Consider the following 18,667-nt stretch of genomic DNA (forward strand, 5'->3'; position numbering starts at 1 on the left):
TGATTGATAACATGAAAAAATCTGAACAGGAGACGTTTCATTCAAACCTTGCATGCAGAGTACCACAAATCTAGCTTTTGTTCAAAGTAACAGAGTAATACTACCATCTGAATGTGTATTTAGATAAAGATTTTATTAAATACATAGTTGAACTAAATGTTACAATCATCCTTGCTGTATCTCAAATAAGAGCACATCTTAAATTTTTTTTAAATAGTTTTGACCTTTATATGGTACTAATATAACATAATAATATCATAATATAACATATTATTATGATATAATTATCTAAAACGTGTTAAATGCTGTTTAACAAAATATTAAAAAAAAAAATTAATTGCCTTTAAATTGTCTTTAATTGCACCTTAATAATTATTTAATTAAGCAAGTTTATGAGGTTAAGTGATAGGTATCCCATTTCTTACTCGGCCTGTGTGTTATTGGTGATAACCATGGAGACATATGAGCAAGGGAACCAGCCCCGGCTCTCGTTGAGCTCTCCGTAACACCAGTTCTCCTGCTTCTCCAGAACCGTGATGACGTCATCTTTAGAGAAGCCCAGGTGACTGTCGGTCTTAGCGCTCCATTCACACAGAGCGACAGCCTATTGCACAAAAACACAGAAAAAATTAAGTTGCAGGGACAACGATCAGAGTATCATGATGATCATATTCCTACCATTTATCATATTCCTCCCAGTGATCAAAAAAACAATGTTGTATGTGAGATATATCATATATGGAGTGTGTGTATATTCACATATGCCAACCTGTGAGTGCTGCGTGTTTGAAGACACTGGTGTGTGTGTTGGTGTTGGTCCTTCTATGTCCACACGAGGAATTCTGGGAAAAAGGATTTTAAAGGACTTCATTCATCCAAAATATATATGCATTACATTTTTTTAAAGTATTAAAAAATATGAAAACTAATAACAGAACCCTAAACCAACAAATTTAAGTTAGTCTGTTAAGATCATGTCCCACCAGCTCCATAGCAGTCAAGGATCATGTCAAACCTACCGAATGTTGCAGAATCTCTGACGAAGGTCTTTCACACTCACTGAATAGGAATAGAAGAGTCGTGACAGTCTAAACGACTGCATCTGACTCTTTTTTTGGAATGCCTGACACATACTGACACCGCTTTTTTGGCAACAAATGTGAAGCTCATCAAAACAATATGTATGTTAGTAATAAGGCTGGGCAATAAATCACAATATATTTGTGTTGAATATTGTTGTTATATAATATGTGAATATTGAGATTGTGACTGTAATATCTTTTTATTTGGCCATTAAGTTTCATTTGAATAGTTTTACCATGCTTCTTTGTCTGTTGTAAATTCGATTAATTTACATGAATCCCAAACTATCAGTTCAAACGTCTGATTGTATGATTAATTTGCATCATTACCTTTCATTGAAGTCTCTAAGATATTTTCTAGGGAATAGTGGAATGGTGTTACTAAAAATATATTGCTGTTTACTGTTATATTTGAGCATATAACTAAAAAAATATTTTTTAAATGTTCTATTATTTTTCCTTTAGCGTGGAAAAAATCCTTGATTATGTTTAAATTGTTTTTGTGTGTAGCTTCAATAATAATATTAATAAATTTGAATCTGGGCTACAATAGATGTAAGATTGAAAAGGATGTTTTCTCTGATTTAAAAAAAACAACACTTTTTAAAAATCAAGACATATATCACTTACAGGTTGAAAAAAAATAGAGCTGATAAGCTAAATTGCACAGTTAATTAGAACCCTATAAAAATGCTGCATTAAAAACAGCCCAAGTTGGGTTAAATATGGACAAGCCCAGTGATTGGGTTAAATGTTTGATCACCCTGCTGGACTCGTTTTATTTAGCTCAACTATTGTTTAAAAATGACTATATTTCTTGCTTAAAATGAACCCAAAATAAGTTCAATAAATAATAATTAAATAATAAACCTATAATAAATTGCTTATTAATATTATGCTCACCTTTTGATTATTAGCTACTGACGCCTCTAGTTATTATGTGTCTGATTTTTCATTTCCAGCAGGTTGGTCAGTCATTTAACCCAACCGCTCGGTCAAAACAACCCAATAGCTGGGTTTGTCCATGTTTAACCCCAACTTGGATTTTTTTTAACCCAGCATTTATTAGTGTGATAATAGTGCAGTTTGAGGTCCATACCCAGGGTAGTTGGTAGAGGGCGCTGAGGATTGTGAATCGGCTGCAGTCCATTCAGTCTGAGTGTCTTTACTGCATCTCTCAGCATAACTCTCTGGAAACCAGCCGCTGTTACCACGGTAACTCCCATACAGCCAGCCGGTCTCCCTAACTGTTGATTCATCTACCTGTGGATCCACAGGAAGCCAAATTATATGTGTACTTGAATGAGTAAAATTGCAACTGCGTGAGTGAATGTGTTGACATGTACAGAACCTCGATCAGACAGTCTGCCTCCAGTGTGAGCTCGTCAGAGTTGCGTGCTGTGAAGGGATAGAGAGCTCTGTAGGAGGTGAGGGCAGCACATGTAGCTTCAGTAGTCACCACTGGTGGCAATCCTGCAAAAAAATTATCACCTTAGAACCATAAAACAACCATCTCACAACCATTCGTCGCATTTACAAATGCATATTTCAACATATAAAAACATCTTCATAACAGAAAGCCCATATCAGTATACATCATTACATATATATTGCAATAATTGTACTGCTCTCTGCACTTTCTGAGCATAACAGACTATTTTATTTTAGATTCAGTTTAGTAGTTTTGTAGAATGTATTTGTATATAAATGTATGCTATATTTTTACATCATTAGTAACAAGTAAAAAATGCAATTATTGTTCAATTCTAAGACATGAGTGAAACATTGGATTGAATCAAATTTTTAATTGAACACTGCAATATTCCAATTATACCATCTACAGTATCTAATATTCCGTTGTGAGTTACAGTTGATTTATTCAATGAATCTACTGATTCACTGATTCTGTTTCACAGAAGAAAGTAAGTCAACAGAGTGAGGAAAAGATGACAGGATTTTCTATTTTGGGGCGAATTATCCCCGAAGTAATATTATAATAAATATAATAAGACATTGTTTAAATAAGTATTAAAGGAATAGTTCACCCCAGAGTGAAAATTGTGTCATCATTTACATGTTGTTCCAAACCTGTATAAGTTTCCTTCTCATGTTGAACAGAAAATAAGATATTTTGAAGAACCAAACAGTTGTTTGTCCCCATTGACTTCCATAGTAGGGAAAAAAAAATCAATGGAAGTCAATGCAGGCCATCAACTGTTTGATTACCAGCATTCTTCAAAATATCTTCTTTTGTGTTCAACATACTGTAAGAAAGAAACTCATACAGGTTTGGAACAACACGAGGGTGAGTAAATGATTACAAAATGTTCATTTTGAGGTGAACTATTCCTTTAAGACACAGAACAGTGAGTGAGTCTCTGAATGAGTTCAGAGAATTATGTGAAATTAAAATATACATAAACATATACTGTATGAAACTCATGTTTAGCAGCCTATTACCTTCCTTCTCACAACACTCGCATTCTAGTGGAGTCTGTTATATTAACTCAGATAATTAATGGCAGGTAATTAACGTGAATCATGAAGCCGTGAGAGTAATGACACCCATTACAATTAATATAATGAAAACATCATATTCATAGCCAAGTGGATGAATACAAGCCATTTTTAAGCTTCAGCAAAGCACCTCACTCACACACACATACACACACACTCACTTTTGTTCTCTGTGCTATTGTATGTCATGGAGGGCTGAGTGTGTAGAGCCAGTTCATTCCTTTCTCTCTCTTCTCTCTCCTTCTCCTCCCTCTCTCTCTCCTCTGCTCTCCTCTTCTCTTCTTTCTCTCGCGCCTGCTCCTGGGCTTCCTGAAGTCGGGCTTGGGCCTGACGCTGCTGTTCTTCCCTGAGTTTGGCTTCTCGCTCCTGGGCAAGCATCCTCTGACGCTCTGCTTCCTCCTGCTCCAGACGCTCCAGCTCCAGCTTCGCCTGTCTAATGTACACATGAGCAAAATATTGAGAGGGTAAAAGAGTGGGTGTTCAATCTAGCCATTTTAGGGGGAATATTTGATGAAAAATATCACAAGAATAGAAATCTGATACAGAAGAAAACTGTACAGAGAAACATGGGTGATAAATGAACTAAAGGGTTTTTTTTACAAACCTGAACCTAAGCTGAACATAACTGTAAAAACAAACTATAATATATTCTACAAATATACAAACTATATTATTTTTCAAATAATACATATAATTTACATGTAATATATTTACAGAAATGCACATGATTTTTTTTTAAAGCCAATATAACTCAATTATATAACACCTTAATATTTCCATGTTGTTCATTTATGTGGGAACTCTGTAGAGATAAATATGCAAGTCTGTGTGTGTGAAATCAAAATTTTACCTGGCAGCCTCCTCCTCTTTCTTCCTCTTCCTCTCCTCCTCCTCTTTCTTCCTCTTCCTCTCCTCCTCTTCTTTCCTGTGTCTCTGTAGCTCTTTGAGTTTCTCAGATCTCACCCTCCTGAGCTGCTCAAGGACGTCCTGCTGCTGGCTCTGCCTCTGCCTCAAGTCCTACAATGGTACCCACACAATTCTTTAACACATACATCATGTTTATAACAAAACATAGAATAATATGGTACAGGTTCAAATACACAATATGTGATATTGCATTATGCCAGCTTTACTGACTGCTAAAATTAACATAAATTATCAATATTGAGTGATACTGAGCTCCTATAAGTGATCTGTTCCATTAATGTTATTTCATAAATATAATATCTAAATATTTGATAAACATTTATTTTAAAAATGCATTATAACAGCAATATTGTGAAATACTGTTACAATTTAAAATAAATATTTAGTATTTTAATAAATTTAAAAATGCATTTTATATATATATATATATATATATATATATATATATATATATATATATATATATATATATATATATATATATATAAAATGCATTTTTAAATTGATTAAAATACTGTATATATTTTCTCTTGCAGCTTAATAATTATTTAGATTTTTAGATCCTGGCTTTATTGCTTCTTACACAAACTACTTATATAAAAAGTATATAGTTATGAAAAAATATGTTTCAAACATGAAAAACTAGAATCTCATTTCTTTTTTAGTTTTTAGGCAGTGAGTAGAAATCTTTAGTGTAATTAATGACACCATTATGAGGTGATGAAATGGCACAGACACAAAGATGTTATAGGGTCATGAGGTCAGACATTGAAGCTCATTTCAGTAAACTATGGGTAAAGTGAGACTTCATTCATGGAGAATAACAAGGGCGAGGTGAAAAAGGTGAAATGAATGAAAGGCAGGCAGTTTTGAGATGAGTGTGAGTAAAGGAAAGATAAAGACAGGTCAACCTTTATTAGAAGGAAGAGATTGGTTAGGCAGCCCAGCAAAGAGAGAAGTCCTTGAAGCACACAGTCATCCATTTCTACAAACTATAAAGTCAGCCGGGGGAAAAGAGGAAGAGAAGAAAGAGGAGAGATACAGTGGGAGGAAAGAAAACGACAAAGTGGGCAAAAAGAAAGAAAAAAAGAAAGGCTTGGAGCAGAAAACATTAGACGTATACTGAACAATAGCTGATTACCACATGTATAATGCTCGGGTTTCCGATCCAACCAGCCGGTGCAGTAAGTGGGTTAGTGATAGTGTTTGTGTGTTGAGTTTTCTTTAGTAGTGTGGACTGTGTGAACGTTAGTGTGTAATGAAGTGCTCAATCCTCTGCCTTCAGGGCTGGGAGTTGAGCTGGAGGTTTTAATCACAGGAATATAGAGAACAGCGAACTAGCGAGTCCCTCATAGGGACATTAAGGTTTAAAATAAATTAGAAGAAAGCAAACCCCCGCCCAAAGCCCACATTAGCTTTAATCAAAACACGGCACTTTAAATGTTGTTGAGGTTTACACTGGGAATGTAAGAGAAGCCGCTGACCTTGATTTCTCTGTTGTACTGCTCCATTTGTGAGAGTTTCGCAGTGGTCTCTCTCTCCAAAACATCCAGCTGCTCCTTCAGCTTCCGACAGCTCAGATCTTTTTTGCACAAACTCTGTTTCACATCATTTATCAAAGGACCTGAAAGGGGAAAAAGAACGAGAGAAAGAAGGACATAAAAACATCAATGTTCCCAGGCCTCGAATTCAAGAGGGATGAAATGGACACAGTTGAAATTAGTCATCCACCCGTCTATTCATTGATTGTTTCAGGTCTATGTGAGTGCTCACTTGAGTTGTTTTGGGTAAGATGTAGAAGTCTCTCTGTCAGTCGCTGCTTCTCAGGACCAAGACAACTCAGCTGCCTCTGAATTTCCTGCAAAAACACATTCATATAGGCTACTATTTAAGTTATTTATTTCAAAGATTTTTTTATGTTTGAAAGAAGTCTCATGCTCACCAAGGTGGCATTTACAGTATTTGTTTAAAAATACAGTAGAAACAATAATATTGTGAAATTAATTGCAAATGACAAATGTTTTCTATTTGAATGAATTTTAAAATGTAATTTATTTCTGTGATACAGTGCTGAATTTTCAGCAGTCATTACTTCAGTCTTCAGTGTCACGCAATCCTTCAGAAATCATTCTAATATGATGATTTTCTGCTCGAGAAACATTTTTTAGTGTTATCAATGTTGACAACAGTTGTGCTGCTTAATATTTTTTTGTGGACACCATGATTTTTCAGGATTCACCAATAAATGGAAAGTGTAAGCGAACAGCATTTATTTGAAAAAAATATTTTTTGAACCATTATAAATGTCACTTTTGATCAATTAAATGCATCCTTGCCGAATAAAAATTTATTTATTGAAAAGATTTACTGATCACACACTTTTACACAGTAGTGTACAACAATGAAAGAATGAAAAAGAAGTTAAAAATAACGAATGCAATGCTATTCATGCAACAAAAACGTAACCTACCTCAAACTGCAACTCTAGGGAATTGATATCCGTAATACGACTATCTCTCTTCTGATTGATAAGGTCTAGCTCGGTCCTCTGGATCTGCTTCTTACTCTTGGCGTCCCGCAGCCTATCAGAGATCTGCTTATGCTTGTTACCCTAGGACACAAAAAGACTGAAATGTTTTTAATTTGTAATATAATCATCATTCCCCAGAGAATAGGGTGTATGAGGCTGGATGGGGAACATGTATAATGAAGAAGAAAAGAAATAGAATAAATGGCAATCTGACCACCGCCTCCAGCTCCATCTCGAGACTCCTCTTCCTGTCTTTAAGCCTCTGTATATCACTCTGCTCTTTTTCACTCTGTGTCTGAAGCTCAACTCGTTTACTCTTCTCCCATTCCATCCGCCTCTGTCGCTCCACTTCCTGAGAGAGCGATAAAGAGAAGGAGAGGTTAATCAACAGCTGTACGGTCGAATCACTCATTCTGACATGAATATACTACGTAATTATGCTCCCATTATTTTTCCTAGGGTGAGGAACCACTCCACTGGTACAGTATATATTAGGTTAACTCGTGAGTTAATTAAATATATCTATCACCGTTACATTTTTAAAGCAATTAACCTAATTTCCTACTTTTTTGATATTAACAGTTACATTCTGTTCTTTATGATTTCTAAAGACCACCAGGACAGGCGATCAACCCACACATTTTGCTTGTGTAATGAAATGCAGCATTGGAGAAGCATTAAATGTTGTCATGAAAGAGTACATAAATGTACATTAATTAACAATTGCAAAACAAATTTACTTCTAATAATAATTTAAGGTTTTTTATTCAATGTGCTATTTATTTAACCACTATATTCCTAACTTAATATTTTAACAATTGATTTCATTACAATATTTATGCAAATGAAGTAAATTTATATGTACATGCTGTTTATGTACATGTATAATTATATATATATTGATAGCCCAAGTGTATAAACAATTTATTCATTCAACATGTATGCATGTGGAAAAAACGTAAGGCTTTGCTGTAATATTCTAGTGGTCTTTCAACCTTTGTCTGCCCTTGCATGCTCCACTTGCCTCTCGTCGCTCTAATTCTTTCAGTCTTTCTTCTTCTCTCTGTTGCTCCAGCTCTCTCTGCCTCTCTATCCTCCTCTCCTCCTCCCTCTGTCTCTTCAGCTCCATCTCCCGGGCTTCTCTCTCCTTTCGTTCTCTTTCCTCCCTCTCCTTCTGTCGTCTCCTCTCCTCCTCTCGTCTCTCCTCTTCTCTTCTCCTCTCCGCCTCTCTCATTTGTTCCTCCTGCAGAGCCAGACGCCGTTTTTCCAGCTCTGCATTTCCTCTCTGGAAATTCTCCTTTAGTTTATCCTCAAATGACACTGACATAGACAGACAGAAAGGTGAGGTAAGTCAACACAATAAAAATAATATAATACAGAATAGAAAAGTGTATATTAAAAAAAGGTTACATCTAAGACATTTTATCTAAACACAAACTCAAAAGAGACTGTTCAGCTGAATCAGCAATATTTAGAAAGATACTGTGTCGAAATGACAGTGTGTGTTTGTGACCCGAGTACGTATTTGCATAATTTATTCAGGAAGGATGCATTAAATCGATCAAAAGTGACAGTAAAGATATTCATAATGTTCTAACAAAACTTCAAATAATTCTTTTGAATTTTCTATTCATTATATAATCCTAAAAAATATCACAGTTTCCATGAAAATATAAAGCAGCACAACGGTTTTCAACATTGATAATAATAAGATATGTTTATTGAGCACCAATTCAGCATATTAGAATGATTTCTGAAGGATCATGATGATATCTTTCCACATAGATAATGATTATTATAGTGGCTTTGCAATGTGAGCATAATGAAATAAGTAAACACATTAATAAGGTAATAAATGCATGTTTTTATAGATCAGGTTTAAAATGCAACACACACTTTTGATTACTAAATGTATTTTTAAATTGAGCATATATATGCAGTGCCCTCCATACGTATTGGAACAGTAAAGACAAAATTGCTCTGTTGGCTGTGGAGTCAAGACATTTGCAAATATGATTAAAAGATGAATATGAGACAAAACTACAGAATGTCACATTTTATTATTAGCCATTTCAACACATAAAAAGAACAGCACTTTTTTAGAGTTCATCCCACTCATTGATGTGAGCATAGGTATAGGGACAGTTGAACATAAGGCAGATATAAAAGATTGAAAGCTATTATTTAGTTGCAGATCCCTTGCGCACAATCACAGCAGTGAGTCTGTGACCCATAGACATCACCAGACTCTTGGTCTCATCCTTTGAAATGCTTTTCCCAGCCTTTAATGCAGCCAATTCCAATTGTTGCTTGTTTTGGGGAGTTTCTGCCTTTAACCCTCCTCTTCAGCTGGTGAAATTCATGTTCAATCGGATTTAAATCTGGAGATTGACTTGGGCAATCTAAGACTTTCCATTTCTTTACCCTTATAAATTCCTTGACTGAACTGGCAGGGTGTTTTGGGTCATTGTCCTGATGCAATATGAAGCACTTCCCAATGAATCTGGTGTCATTTTCTTGAATATTGGTAGGCAAGATGGTTTTTCACCCTTCCAAATTCATTCTGATACTGTCATCATACATTACGTCATCAGTAAAGTTGAGAGGGCCTGTTCCAGAGACAGTCATGCATGCCCATGCCAAGACACCACCTCCACCATGCTTTACAGATGAGGCTGTATGCTTGGCATTATTTGCAGTTCCCTTTTTTTCTCCACATTTTTGCTTTCCCATAACTTAGTTAAAGGTTCATCTTTGTCTCATCGGCCCATAAACACAGTTCCAAAACTCTTCTGGCTCACCTTTGTGCTTTTTTGCTAACTCTAATCTTGCCTTTCTATTTTTGGTGCTGGCCAGAGGTTTGCATCTTGCTGTGTAGCATCTGTAATTCTGTGTCAAAGTCTCCTGAGGACAGTAGATTGTCAGAGCATCACGCCAGCTTTCTGGAAGTTGTTGGTGATTTTACAGACACGTCTTTTAGGGTTCATTTTCACAGCTTTTATGATTTGTCTGTCATCAACTACTGTTGTTTTCTCAACCGATCAGGTCATTGTTGGTTGCTGGTGTCGCTGGTGGTTTCCAAACTCTTGATTTCTCCATGCCCTTTGTTTTTGCTATAGCTCTAACTGACTTCCTCTTTTCTTTTAGCATCCAAATTGCTGGCTTTTCTCTCAAAGTCAGCTCCCTCATCTTCATCCTGGTTTGTGTGTCATCATTGAATGCAAGATTCAGAATACAGAAGTAATGGATATAACTGATACGACACATTCCCTGATTTTAATATCTGAAGAATTAATGCAACAGGACACAGCTGATCACTTAGAAAGACCTATGAGGCAACTGTTCCAATACTTATGCTCACATCAGATAGGGGGAGGAAACTCTAAAAGTGCTGAACTTCTTAGCTGGTATAACATCTATGTGTTGAATCACCCAAATATGTGACATTCTGTAGTTTTGTCTCATATTCATCTTTTAATCATATTTGTAAATGTCTTGCTTGACTCCACAGCCAACAGAGCAATTTTGTCTTTACTGTTCCAATACTTTTGGAGGGAACTGTAGCTCATATAGCACCATTAAAATGCTTTTATATACATGTCATATATATGCAATATTGGAAGCCAAAAATCTGTTGGCCACTAGTATGTATAGTATATGTATATGCAAATACCATTACTCTTGCTTTTCTGTGGATTTTCTGGCTCAATCAGCTCGGTGTTAATCAAAGGAACAGGTCCGTTCAGCAGGTCACATGACTTCGCTTGTCTAAAAACAAACACACACAGAATAAACACAGTCTCCTCCATAACTTACTCATTCCATGGGCAGGTCTGTGTGTGTCTTACCTGAGTGAAGGTGGCACAAGATCACGAGGTAGAGTCAGAGGTAAGGGCCGCCCAGTCTTGGCCATATCAACCAGGTGCATTGCTAGAATAAACTCTTCCGCTCTCAACTGCCCATCACGATCTACATCAGCAAGAGCCCTGAAGACAGAGATATATACACATAATATACCCACGCACAAGCACACACATTTGTGATTAACCTGGAAGCATTTCAAATGTTTAATAGATAAATCAGATCCTAATTATCCAACTGGCACCTAAACAGCAGACGCAACACTGTAGAAGTAGGTGTTTAACACACCGCTTCGAGCAATACAGTGTGATCCAGGGTTTAAGTGATTAATGCATGGGTCTTCAACAAGTTTCTGCCTATTTGACACAATTTTTTGTATTAAATAATGCAAGGTGGGGGGATATGTATGCAAATAATGTCATCGAAACATGTTCTTCATGAGATTAATGAGTGTTTCATATGATGAGTACAGTGTTTCTTGAACTCACCATATGGTGGCAAGCTGAGTTTGCGTGAGGTTTGATGCTGTGAGGGCATTTCTGACCTGGGGACCTTCAAATAAACACAAAAGGGTTAATCCATGACACGTATGTAGAGATGCTATCATATGCAAACAATACCATTGCCTACAAACACACTCACCTGACAGGTATCCGCTCATCAGCTTGTCTAGGCTGTTGAACTGCTGTCGGTATTTCAGACGGGACGACTGAGGCACCGCCCAATCAGATGCATTCATTTTGGGGGAATTACTCGCAAGGGAGGTGGTAGAGGAAGAGTTAGAACTGTGGAAATTTAGAAATAAATTAGTATTTTTCTATAAAGGTGATAATTTAATATGTAATGCTTTTTCCAATTAATAAACAACACTGAACAAAATTATAAACACTTTTGTTTTTGCCCCCATTTTTCATGAGCTGAACTCAAAGCTCTAAGACTTTTTCTATGTACACAAAAGGCCTATTTCTCTCAAATATTGTTCACAAATCTGTCTAAATCTGTGTTAGTGAGCAATTTCTAATTATTAAATGTATGTAATTATTAAATGTATGGTTTTCTTCAATGCATTAACTAATGCTAAATATAGATCCTCTTCATTCTCCAAATCTGCATGTGTTCAGATAATTCCTGAGAGTTTTCACTTGTACAGCACTCTTGAATCCAGAAATTGCATTTGCATGCCAAATTCTTTTCGAATGAGCTCCATTTAGCAGCTGCTCATTAACACTAATATAATCCTCTCATGAACCAATAACCTAGACCTTCATAAAACAAAGACAACTGGTCTCAGGCTAGCTGCAAGATCAGCTTTTCCTTTAGTGCTGTGAGATTCTGCTGTGACATCATCCTTTTAATAATTGATATGTCTGAGCAACATTTGCTGAATCCTTGTTAGTGCAGTAATTACCACTACCGGGACCATTAAAATCATAATTAAAACTCACAATTATGAGCAATTCCGCAGTATTCTGACTTTTTAAATATTCTGAGATAACTCTAACAGGATTCAGCAGCATTCTGCAGTTTCGGCATGGGCTGGAATGATAGACAGAACAGGATGAGAGGTTCAGAGAGTGAGATACTGTATCATCCTGGTGACTGGCTAATACACTTACAAACTAACCCAAAAATATTTGCACACATGGGTGGAGACACACAGACAAAATAAGGTTGAGCAGTATGGCCAAAAATATATATTTTTCAGAAAATAAACCAGACCTGGTAGAGTCATGTAGGTAACTTATGAATTATTGTGATGTTTTTATCAGCTGTTTGCATTCTCATTCTGACAGCACCCATTCACTGCAAAGGATCCATTAGTTACAAATAATGTAATGCTAAATTGATCCAAATCTATTCTGATGAAGAGACAAACTCATCTACATCTTGGATTGCCTGACAGTGAGCAAATTTCATTATTTTGATAAACTACTCCTCTAATATAATTAGTTAATTTAATACAATAACTAAAAAAAACCCTCTAGTTCATCTAGGGAATAATATTTAATCATTGTAATTCATATGTATTGTAACAACACTGCATGAATATAAACATCAATATTTGATATTTAATTAATCAACGTATATTTTCACTGAAACATTTCTATAAACACATTTTGAAATGATTCTTTGAAATGTACAGATTTCATGGAAATAGAAACTTATGCAAGTTTATGGCTAAATAAAAAGAGCATTAAAATGATTGCAACATACATGATTTTGCTTAATTCTATATAGCCAGGCTAATCGTCCCGAATATATTGTGTATATTAGATAAATTGCACAGCCCTAGACCCAAATTCATTTTAAATAGGCACCGAGCAGGAATTAGTGGGTTTATTACAGGCTTCTGTACAACCGTGTGGAGGTTGGATGACTCTCGGAGGAACCCTAACAAGATCCTATTAAGATACAAGGAGACAGCTGTGCTATTCAAGCACTCTGTCAGCAAACACACTCTTATTTACTACAAACTTCTAGTGCTGGCAAAACAAGACCAGAGTAACAGGGTGTCTCAGAGCACAGTTCTAAGAAAATCACTGTCTTTTTTAGCCATCACTGAAACAAACACTTGCATGCAACAGATATCACACCCAATTCCAATACAAACATGGGCATTGAACTTAGTATGCATGCTTCGCACCTGCTAGAGACAAGGTCCAAGAGCGAGTGAGATTTACTCAATCCACTGGAGACTGGGAATGCTGGAAAGATAACAGAAAAAAGAGAATTACTTAAAACACATGCAAATGTTGTAACTGAGTTATAGATTATGCAATATATCAATGCTTGAGTCACTGCAAATAGATTTAATAGTACATGTCATGCATACTGAATGCTCATCTGTGCAAAATGGTGGTTTGTGCATGAATTTAGGATAGAAGGTGTTACAGTACCTGGTGTTTGTGTCAGGAGAGTTGCATTGCTGTTAGGTAAAACTGGCACACTGAGAGAGTTGGGCATCTGAGGAGACGGTCCGGACATCAGGGTGGGCACGGGAACCAAAGGGGTAAAAGCAGGGGCTGTGGGGATGGGAGTTAGCATGGGCATCACTGACATGGCAGACAGATTTGGCATGGAGCCCATACCTGAAAAAAAACAAAGCCAGTTTATATGAGATCATTTCTATGTGATAATGCTAGTACCATACTGATTGTCATCTGATTTTTTTTATTCATTTGTGTCAATATCACATTTAACTGTATATTGGATATTTAGCTGTTCATGCTCATTTATGCGGTTTTTACATTTACTTTTGCCATCATAACGCTCAGTTTAGAATAATTTTTAAAATATTTTTAAACAATTTAATAACACTGTTATATGCAATAATCAGTAGATGCAATGATAAATATCATGTTATATAAAAGTTTCACATTGAACATTCACATGTAGTCCCAAACCTGTAGTATGAGGCTCAATAAACTTAAAGTAAACAAACCTCACATGACATTACATAACCAGCTATTAACTCATACCAAAGCGTGATAACGATGTCATAGCAGGGGTAGGCGTCTGCTTCATGATGATTGGCAGGCTGGACGGGAGGGGTTGACCCTGCAGCTGCAGTTTAATTAGTTTCATTGCAATGGAGAACTCCAATCTGTCCATCTTCCCATCCTTTCCTATATCCGCCAATCCCCTGAAATAAATGAAGCAGCCATTCTCATCAAAAGTGGTTTACAGAACACTAATTGCTAGTAAAATCCCCACGGAAAAACCCAGAAGTTGGTTTGTGATGACTGAGCAGCATTATTATGAGCTCAGATCTTTGTTATGCTACCATATTTATCTATGAACAAGAGAATTTTAGAACAAGCAAACGCTATAAACTCAAATCAGACATTCTGTATCCTGTATCCGTAAATCTAAATCCTGCTTGTGGATGGGCGACAGTGTTTACACCAGTAGACTAACCACAGACAGGAAGAGGTTACTTTTGGGAACCACCGCCCTCCAGAGACGTATGTGGCTTCAAATGCACATTGTCCCACACACACAAATTTTATTATGATATATTCAGCCCTGCAATAGCAAACACAACCATATAGGAATATATAGATATCAATGGGGTCAAAATACAAAGTGCCACTAGTGAAAATGCTTCTTAAATGATCTAAACATTTCATTCATTTTTGGGAAAGAAATGGGAAGGGTTTTACAGTCATCTGAAAAACAGAGAAACCGGATTAAGTGTGTATGTACATTAAGGGTGTGTGTACATGTGTGTATACTTACCAGATGTCTGCTAGGATTGCTGTGGGAAGACCAGATTGTAGGAAGAACTTTCGTGCTTGATCTCCTACAAAGAAATAAAAGTTACGTGCACTGTATATAGAGCATAGTTTGCATGTTCATACACTACCTTTCAAAAGTTTTGGGTGTTATATATGCTACATAAATATTGTAAAATAATATTACAACTTAAAATATTGGTTTGCTATTTTAATATATTTTAAATTTCACTTTATTCCTATGATGACAAAGCTGAATTTTCAGTAGCCACTACTCCAATCTTCAGTGTCACATGATCCTCCAGAAATCATTCTAATATCCTGATTTGCTGCTCAAGAAACTTGATATAAAAAAAAAATCAGGATTTTTTTACTTGTATTTTTTGATTAATTTAATGTGTCCTTGCTGAGTAAAATTATACACATTTTTCAAAAAGTATCAAAATCTTACTGATGCCAAACATATGAACAGTAGTGTATGTGTGTGTGTGCTCTTACCTGACAAATAACCCAGAGTGGGAGCCAGAGAGTCAAACTGTTTGTCATGTTTCCCCCTCTCTTCTGGAGTTATAGCCCAAATATTAAAACCACCTGCAACAATGAGATGGACAGAGAAAGTGAAAGAAATTGTATTTATTTTGATTATTAAACTCTGGACTTTTGGTAGTACCTAGGATAGCACAGTCCACTAAAGGAGGTAGAGCTTTTTCACATTTGGCTCCCAAACTCTGGAATAGCCTTCCTGATAACGTTCAGGGTTCAGACACACTCTCTCTGTTTAAATCTAGATTAAAGACACATCTCTTTAGCCAAGCATTCACCTAATGCATCTTATAATCTTGTACTGCAGTTATATCTGATCAAATGTACATTATTATTATTCTTTAGCTTGGGTTGAACAAATCATTTTTGCTTAGATGGAACAGCAGCTACGCTAATTATGTCTCTATTTGCTTCTCTGTTTCTGCCTAGGAATTACAGAAGCTTCAGTCTGGATCCAACCCTTAAATGATCTGAGATGACCGAACACCTGAGGAAAGATAATGCCAACCCCTCAGAGGACCTCAGAGGATGCCAATGCTCAGACAACATACAGAATTACCAAATTTTGCCATAAGTTAAACATATTAAGGTTCTGCAATATATTGTGGAAACTTAAATTCCTGTAGAGCTGTCACGGTTTGGTTTCTGTTTGGTTTCCTGTTTGCCCTTATTTGGTTTTTCTGTTCTAGTTTCAGTCATTAGTTAATCATCGTTCATCCTGTTCACCTGTCCTGAGTTAATTATCTTGTTTCCTTGTTTGTTCCACTCCCTTTATAAGTCCTCAGTTCTCCCTCGGTGTTTGTCGGATCTTAAGTTAACAACTGTCTAAGTGTGTTGAAGCTGATTATTAAAGGTTACTCTTTTGTTTATGCGTTCGTCGTACGCCTCCTTCATCCACAACCACTGACATGTTACAGACGATCCGACCCTTACAGAAGAACAGACCCCAACCGAAGGATGCACACGGCTGAGGACAGGCTGTGGGGCTTGCGGCAGGCTGGCCGGAAGCTGACACGGTATGTGAAGGATTTCACTGAGCTAGTTCATCTGCTGAGCTGGCCTGATCCTATTTTGGGTGCGTGCTTTCAGCGGGGGCTGGACAGCGAGATTATTCGTTGTGAGCTTCCTGTTTTGGATTTTTCTCTGGTCGAATTGATTAATCTTGTTCTATTTCTAAATGGTTCTGATTTCGAGGTCGTTGAAAAGGAAGCATTCCCGTCTCGCTGCCCAGTCTCCCCTGAAGCACAGCATGTCACGCCAGCTCAGACCATGCCAAGAACCTCCACATACCGCACCAACGGTCCGAAACGCCTGCCCAGCCCCAAGAAACCACTGAAACTCTACAGCTCGATTGTGTTCCTCAGCCCAGCGGCACCCGCGGCGAAGTCTAAGGCCCCGCCATACGCGGAAAAAATTAAGCCGCCGTGCAAGGCGATGAGGGTTCCGCCCACGGCTAGGAGGATGCTGCCGCGACAGGCGAGGAACGTTGCGCCATTCACATCAATGATGATCCCGCCGTCCAGGATGGCGATGATGGTCCCGTCCAGCCCACCTGAGTTCCCGCTGGTCCCGTCCAGCCCTCCTGAGTCTCCGCTGGCTCCGCCCAGCTCGCCTTCGTCTACGCTGGTTCCGCCCAGCTATCCTTCGTCTCTGCTGGTTCCGCCCAGCTCCGCGCTACCAGAGCGCCCCTCCGAATCCCGAGAATCCAGTTCTCAAGCCACGGCCAGGAGTGCCGATCCCGAATCTCGAGAATCCAGTTCTCAAGCCACGGCCAGGAGTGCCGATCCCGAATCCCGAGAATCCAGTTCTCAAGTCACGGCCAGGAGTGCCGATCCCGAATCCCGAGAATCCGGTTCTCAAGCCACGGCCAGGAGTGCCGATCCCGAATCCCGAGAATCCAGTTCTCAAGTCACGGCCAGGAGTGTCGATCCCGAATCCCGAGAATCCGGTTCTCAAGTCACGGCCAGGAGCGCCGATCCCGAATCCAGTTTTCAAACCACGGCCAGGAGTGCCGATCCTGATCGCCGAGAATTCAGTTCTCAGACCACGGCCAGAAGTGCCGTTCCCGGCCCTCAAGTGCCCGCGCTGCAAGAGCGCCCTCATGTGCCCGCCCCTCCAGAGCGCCCCCAAGAGCCCTCTCCTCCTGAGCGTTCCCAGGAACCTGCTCCTCCAATATGGCCGCCAGTAGGGAACATTCCCAATAAAATCTTGGGGGGGGGGGCAAGGCCACGGAGCTCCCTGATCCGCCATGGCCATCAAAGCTCCCCGATCCGCCATGGCCTTCCAAGCTCCCCGATCCGCCAAGGCCTCCCGAGTCTCCAGTCCCGCCATGGTCTCCCAAGTCTCCAATCCCGCCATGGCCTCCCGAGTCTCCAGATCCGCCATGGCATCCCGAGTCTCCAGATCCGCCATGGTATCCCGAGTCTCCAGATCCGCCATGGCCTCCCGTGTCTCTTGAGCAGCCATGGCCTCCCAAGGCCCCTGATCCGCCCTGGAGGCTTCCCTTGTCTCCTCCCTGTCCTGGCCTGCTCCAGCCTCCAGGGCGCCCCCCCCCCCCCCCCTCCCCGATGTTACTGTTACGGTGCGGGACGCACCTTCCGGGAGGGGGGCGATATCTGTCACGGTTTGGTTTCTGTTTGGTTTCCTGTTTGCCCTTATTTGGTTTTTCTGGTCTAGTTTCAGTCATTAGTTAATCATCGTTCATCCTGTTCACCTGTCCTGAGTTAATTATCTTGTCTCCTTGTTTGTTCCACTCCCTTTATTTTGTAAATACTAAATTTTGTAAAACTCCCTTGTTTGTCCTCAGTTCTCCCTCAGTGTTTGTCGGATCTTAAGTTAACAACTGTCTAAGTGTGCTGAAGCTGATTATTAAAGGTTACTCTTTTGTTTATGCGTTCGTCGTACGCCTCCTTCATCCACTGACACGTTACAAGAGCTGCTTTGCAACGATTTGTATCGTAAAAAGCGCTATA

The 18,667-nt window shown here is 38.5% G+C and overlaps 1 protein-coding gene across 1 annotated transcript in view; it reads right to left on the bottom strand.

The window, feature by feature from the left end:
- Positions 1-18,667, bottom strand: part of LOC306843732 (intersectin-2-like) — a 43,487-nt gene that overhangs the window by 8,134 nt on the left and 16,686 nt on the right. The window contains exons 3-22 of the mRNA XM_079375376.1: positions 15,651-15,743; positions 15,157-15,220; positions 14,397-14,560; positions 13,815-14,006; positions 13,562-13,622; positions 11,560-11,702; positions 11,406-11,469; positions 10,905-11,042; positions 10,730-10,824; positions 8,081-8,376; positions 7,271-7,408; positions 6,997-7,137; positions 6,300-6,384; positions 6,011-6,150; positions 4,450-4,616; positions 3,761-4,032; positions 2,434-2,555; positions 2,182-2,345; positions 770-842; positions 426-604 (exon numbers count right to left, since the gene is read on the bottom strand). Of these exons, the coding sequence (XP_079231502.1) occupies positions 426-604; positions 770-842; positions 2,182-2,345; positions 2,434-2,555; positions 3,761-4,032; positions 4,450-4,616; positions 6,011-6,150; positions 6,300-6,384; positions 6,997-7,137; positions 7,271-7,408; positions 8,081-8,376; positions 10,730-10,824; positions 10,905-11,042; positions 11,406-11,469; positions 11,560-11,702; positions 13,562-13,622; positions 13,815-14,006; positions 14,397-14,560; positions 15,157-15,220; positions 15,651-15,743 (2,791 nt within the window). The remainder of the gene's footprint in view (positions 1-425; positions 605-769; positions 843-2,181; positions 2,346-2,433; positions 2,556-3,760; positions 4,033-4,449; positions 4,617-6,010; positions 6,151-6,299; positions 6,385-6,996; positions 7,138-7,270; positions 7,409-8,080; positions 8,377-10,729; positions 10,825-10,904; positions 11,043-11,405; positions 11,470-11,559; positions 11,703-13,561; positions 13,623-13,814; positions 14,007-14,396; positions 14,561-15,156; positions 15,221-15,650; positions 15,744-18,667) is intronic.

This window comes from Barbus barbus, assembly GCF_936440315.1.
Source record: "Barbus barbus genome assembly, chromosome: 24".
Classification (NCBI taxonomy): domain Eukaryota; kingdom Metazoa; phylum Chordata; class Actinopteri; order Cypriniformes; family Cyprinidae; genus Barbus; species Barbus barbus.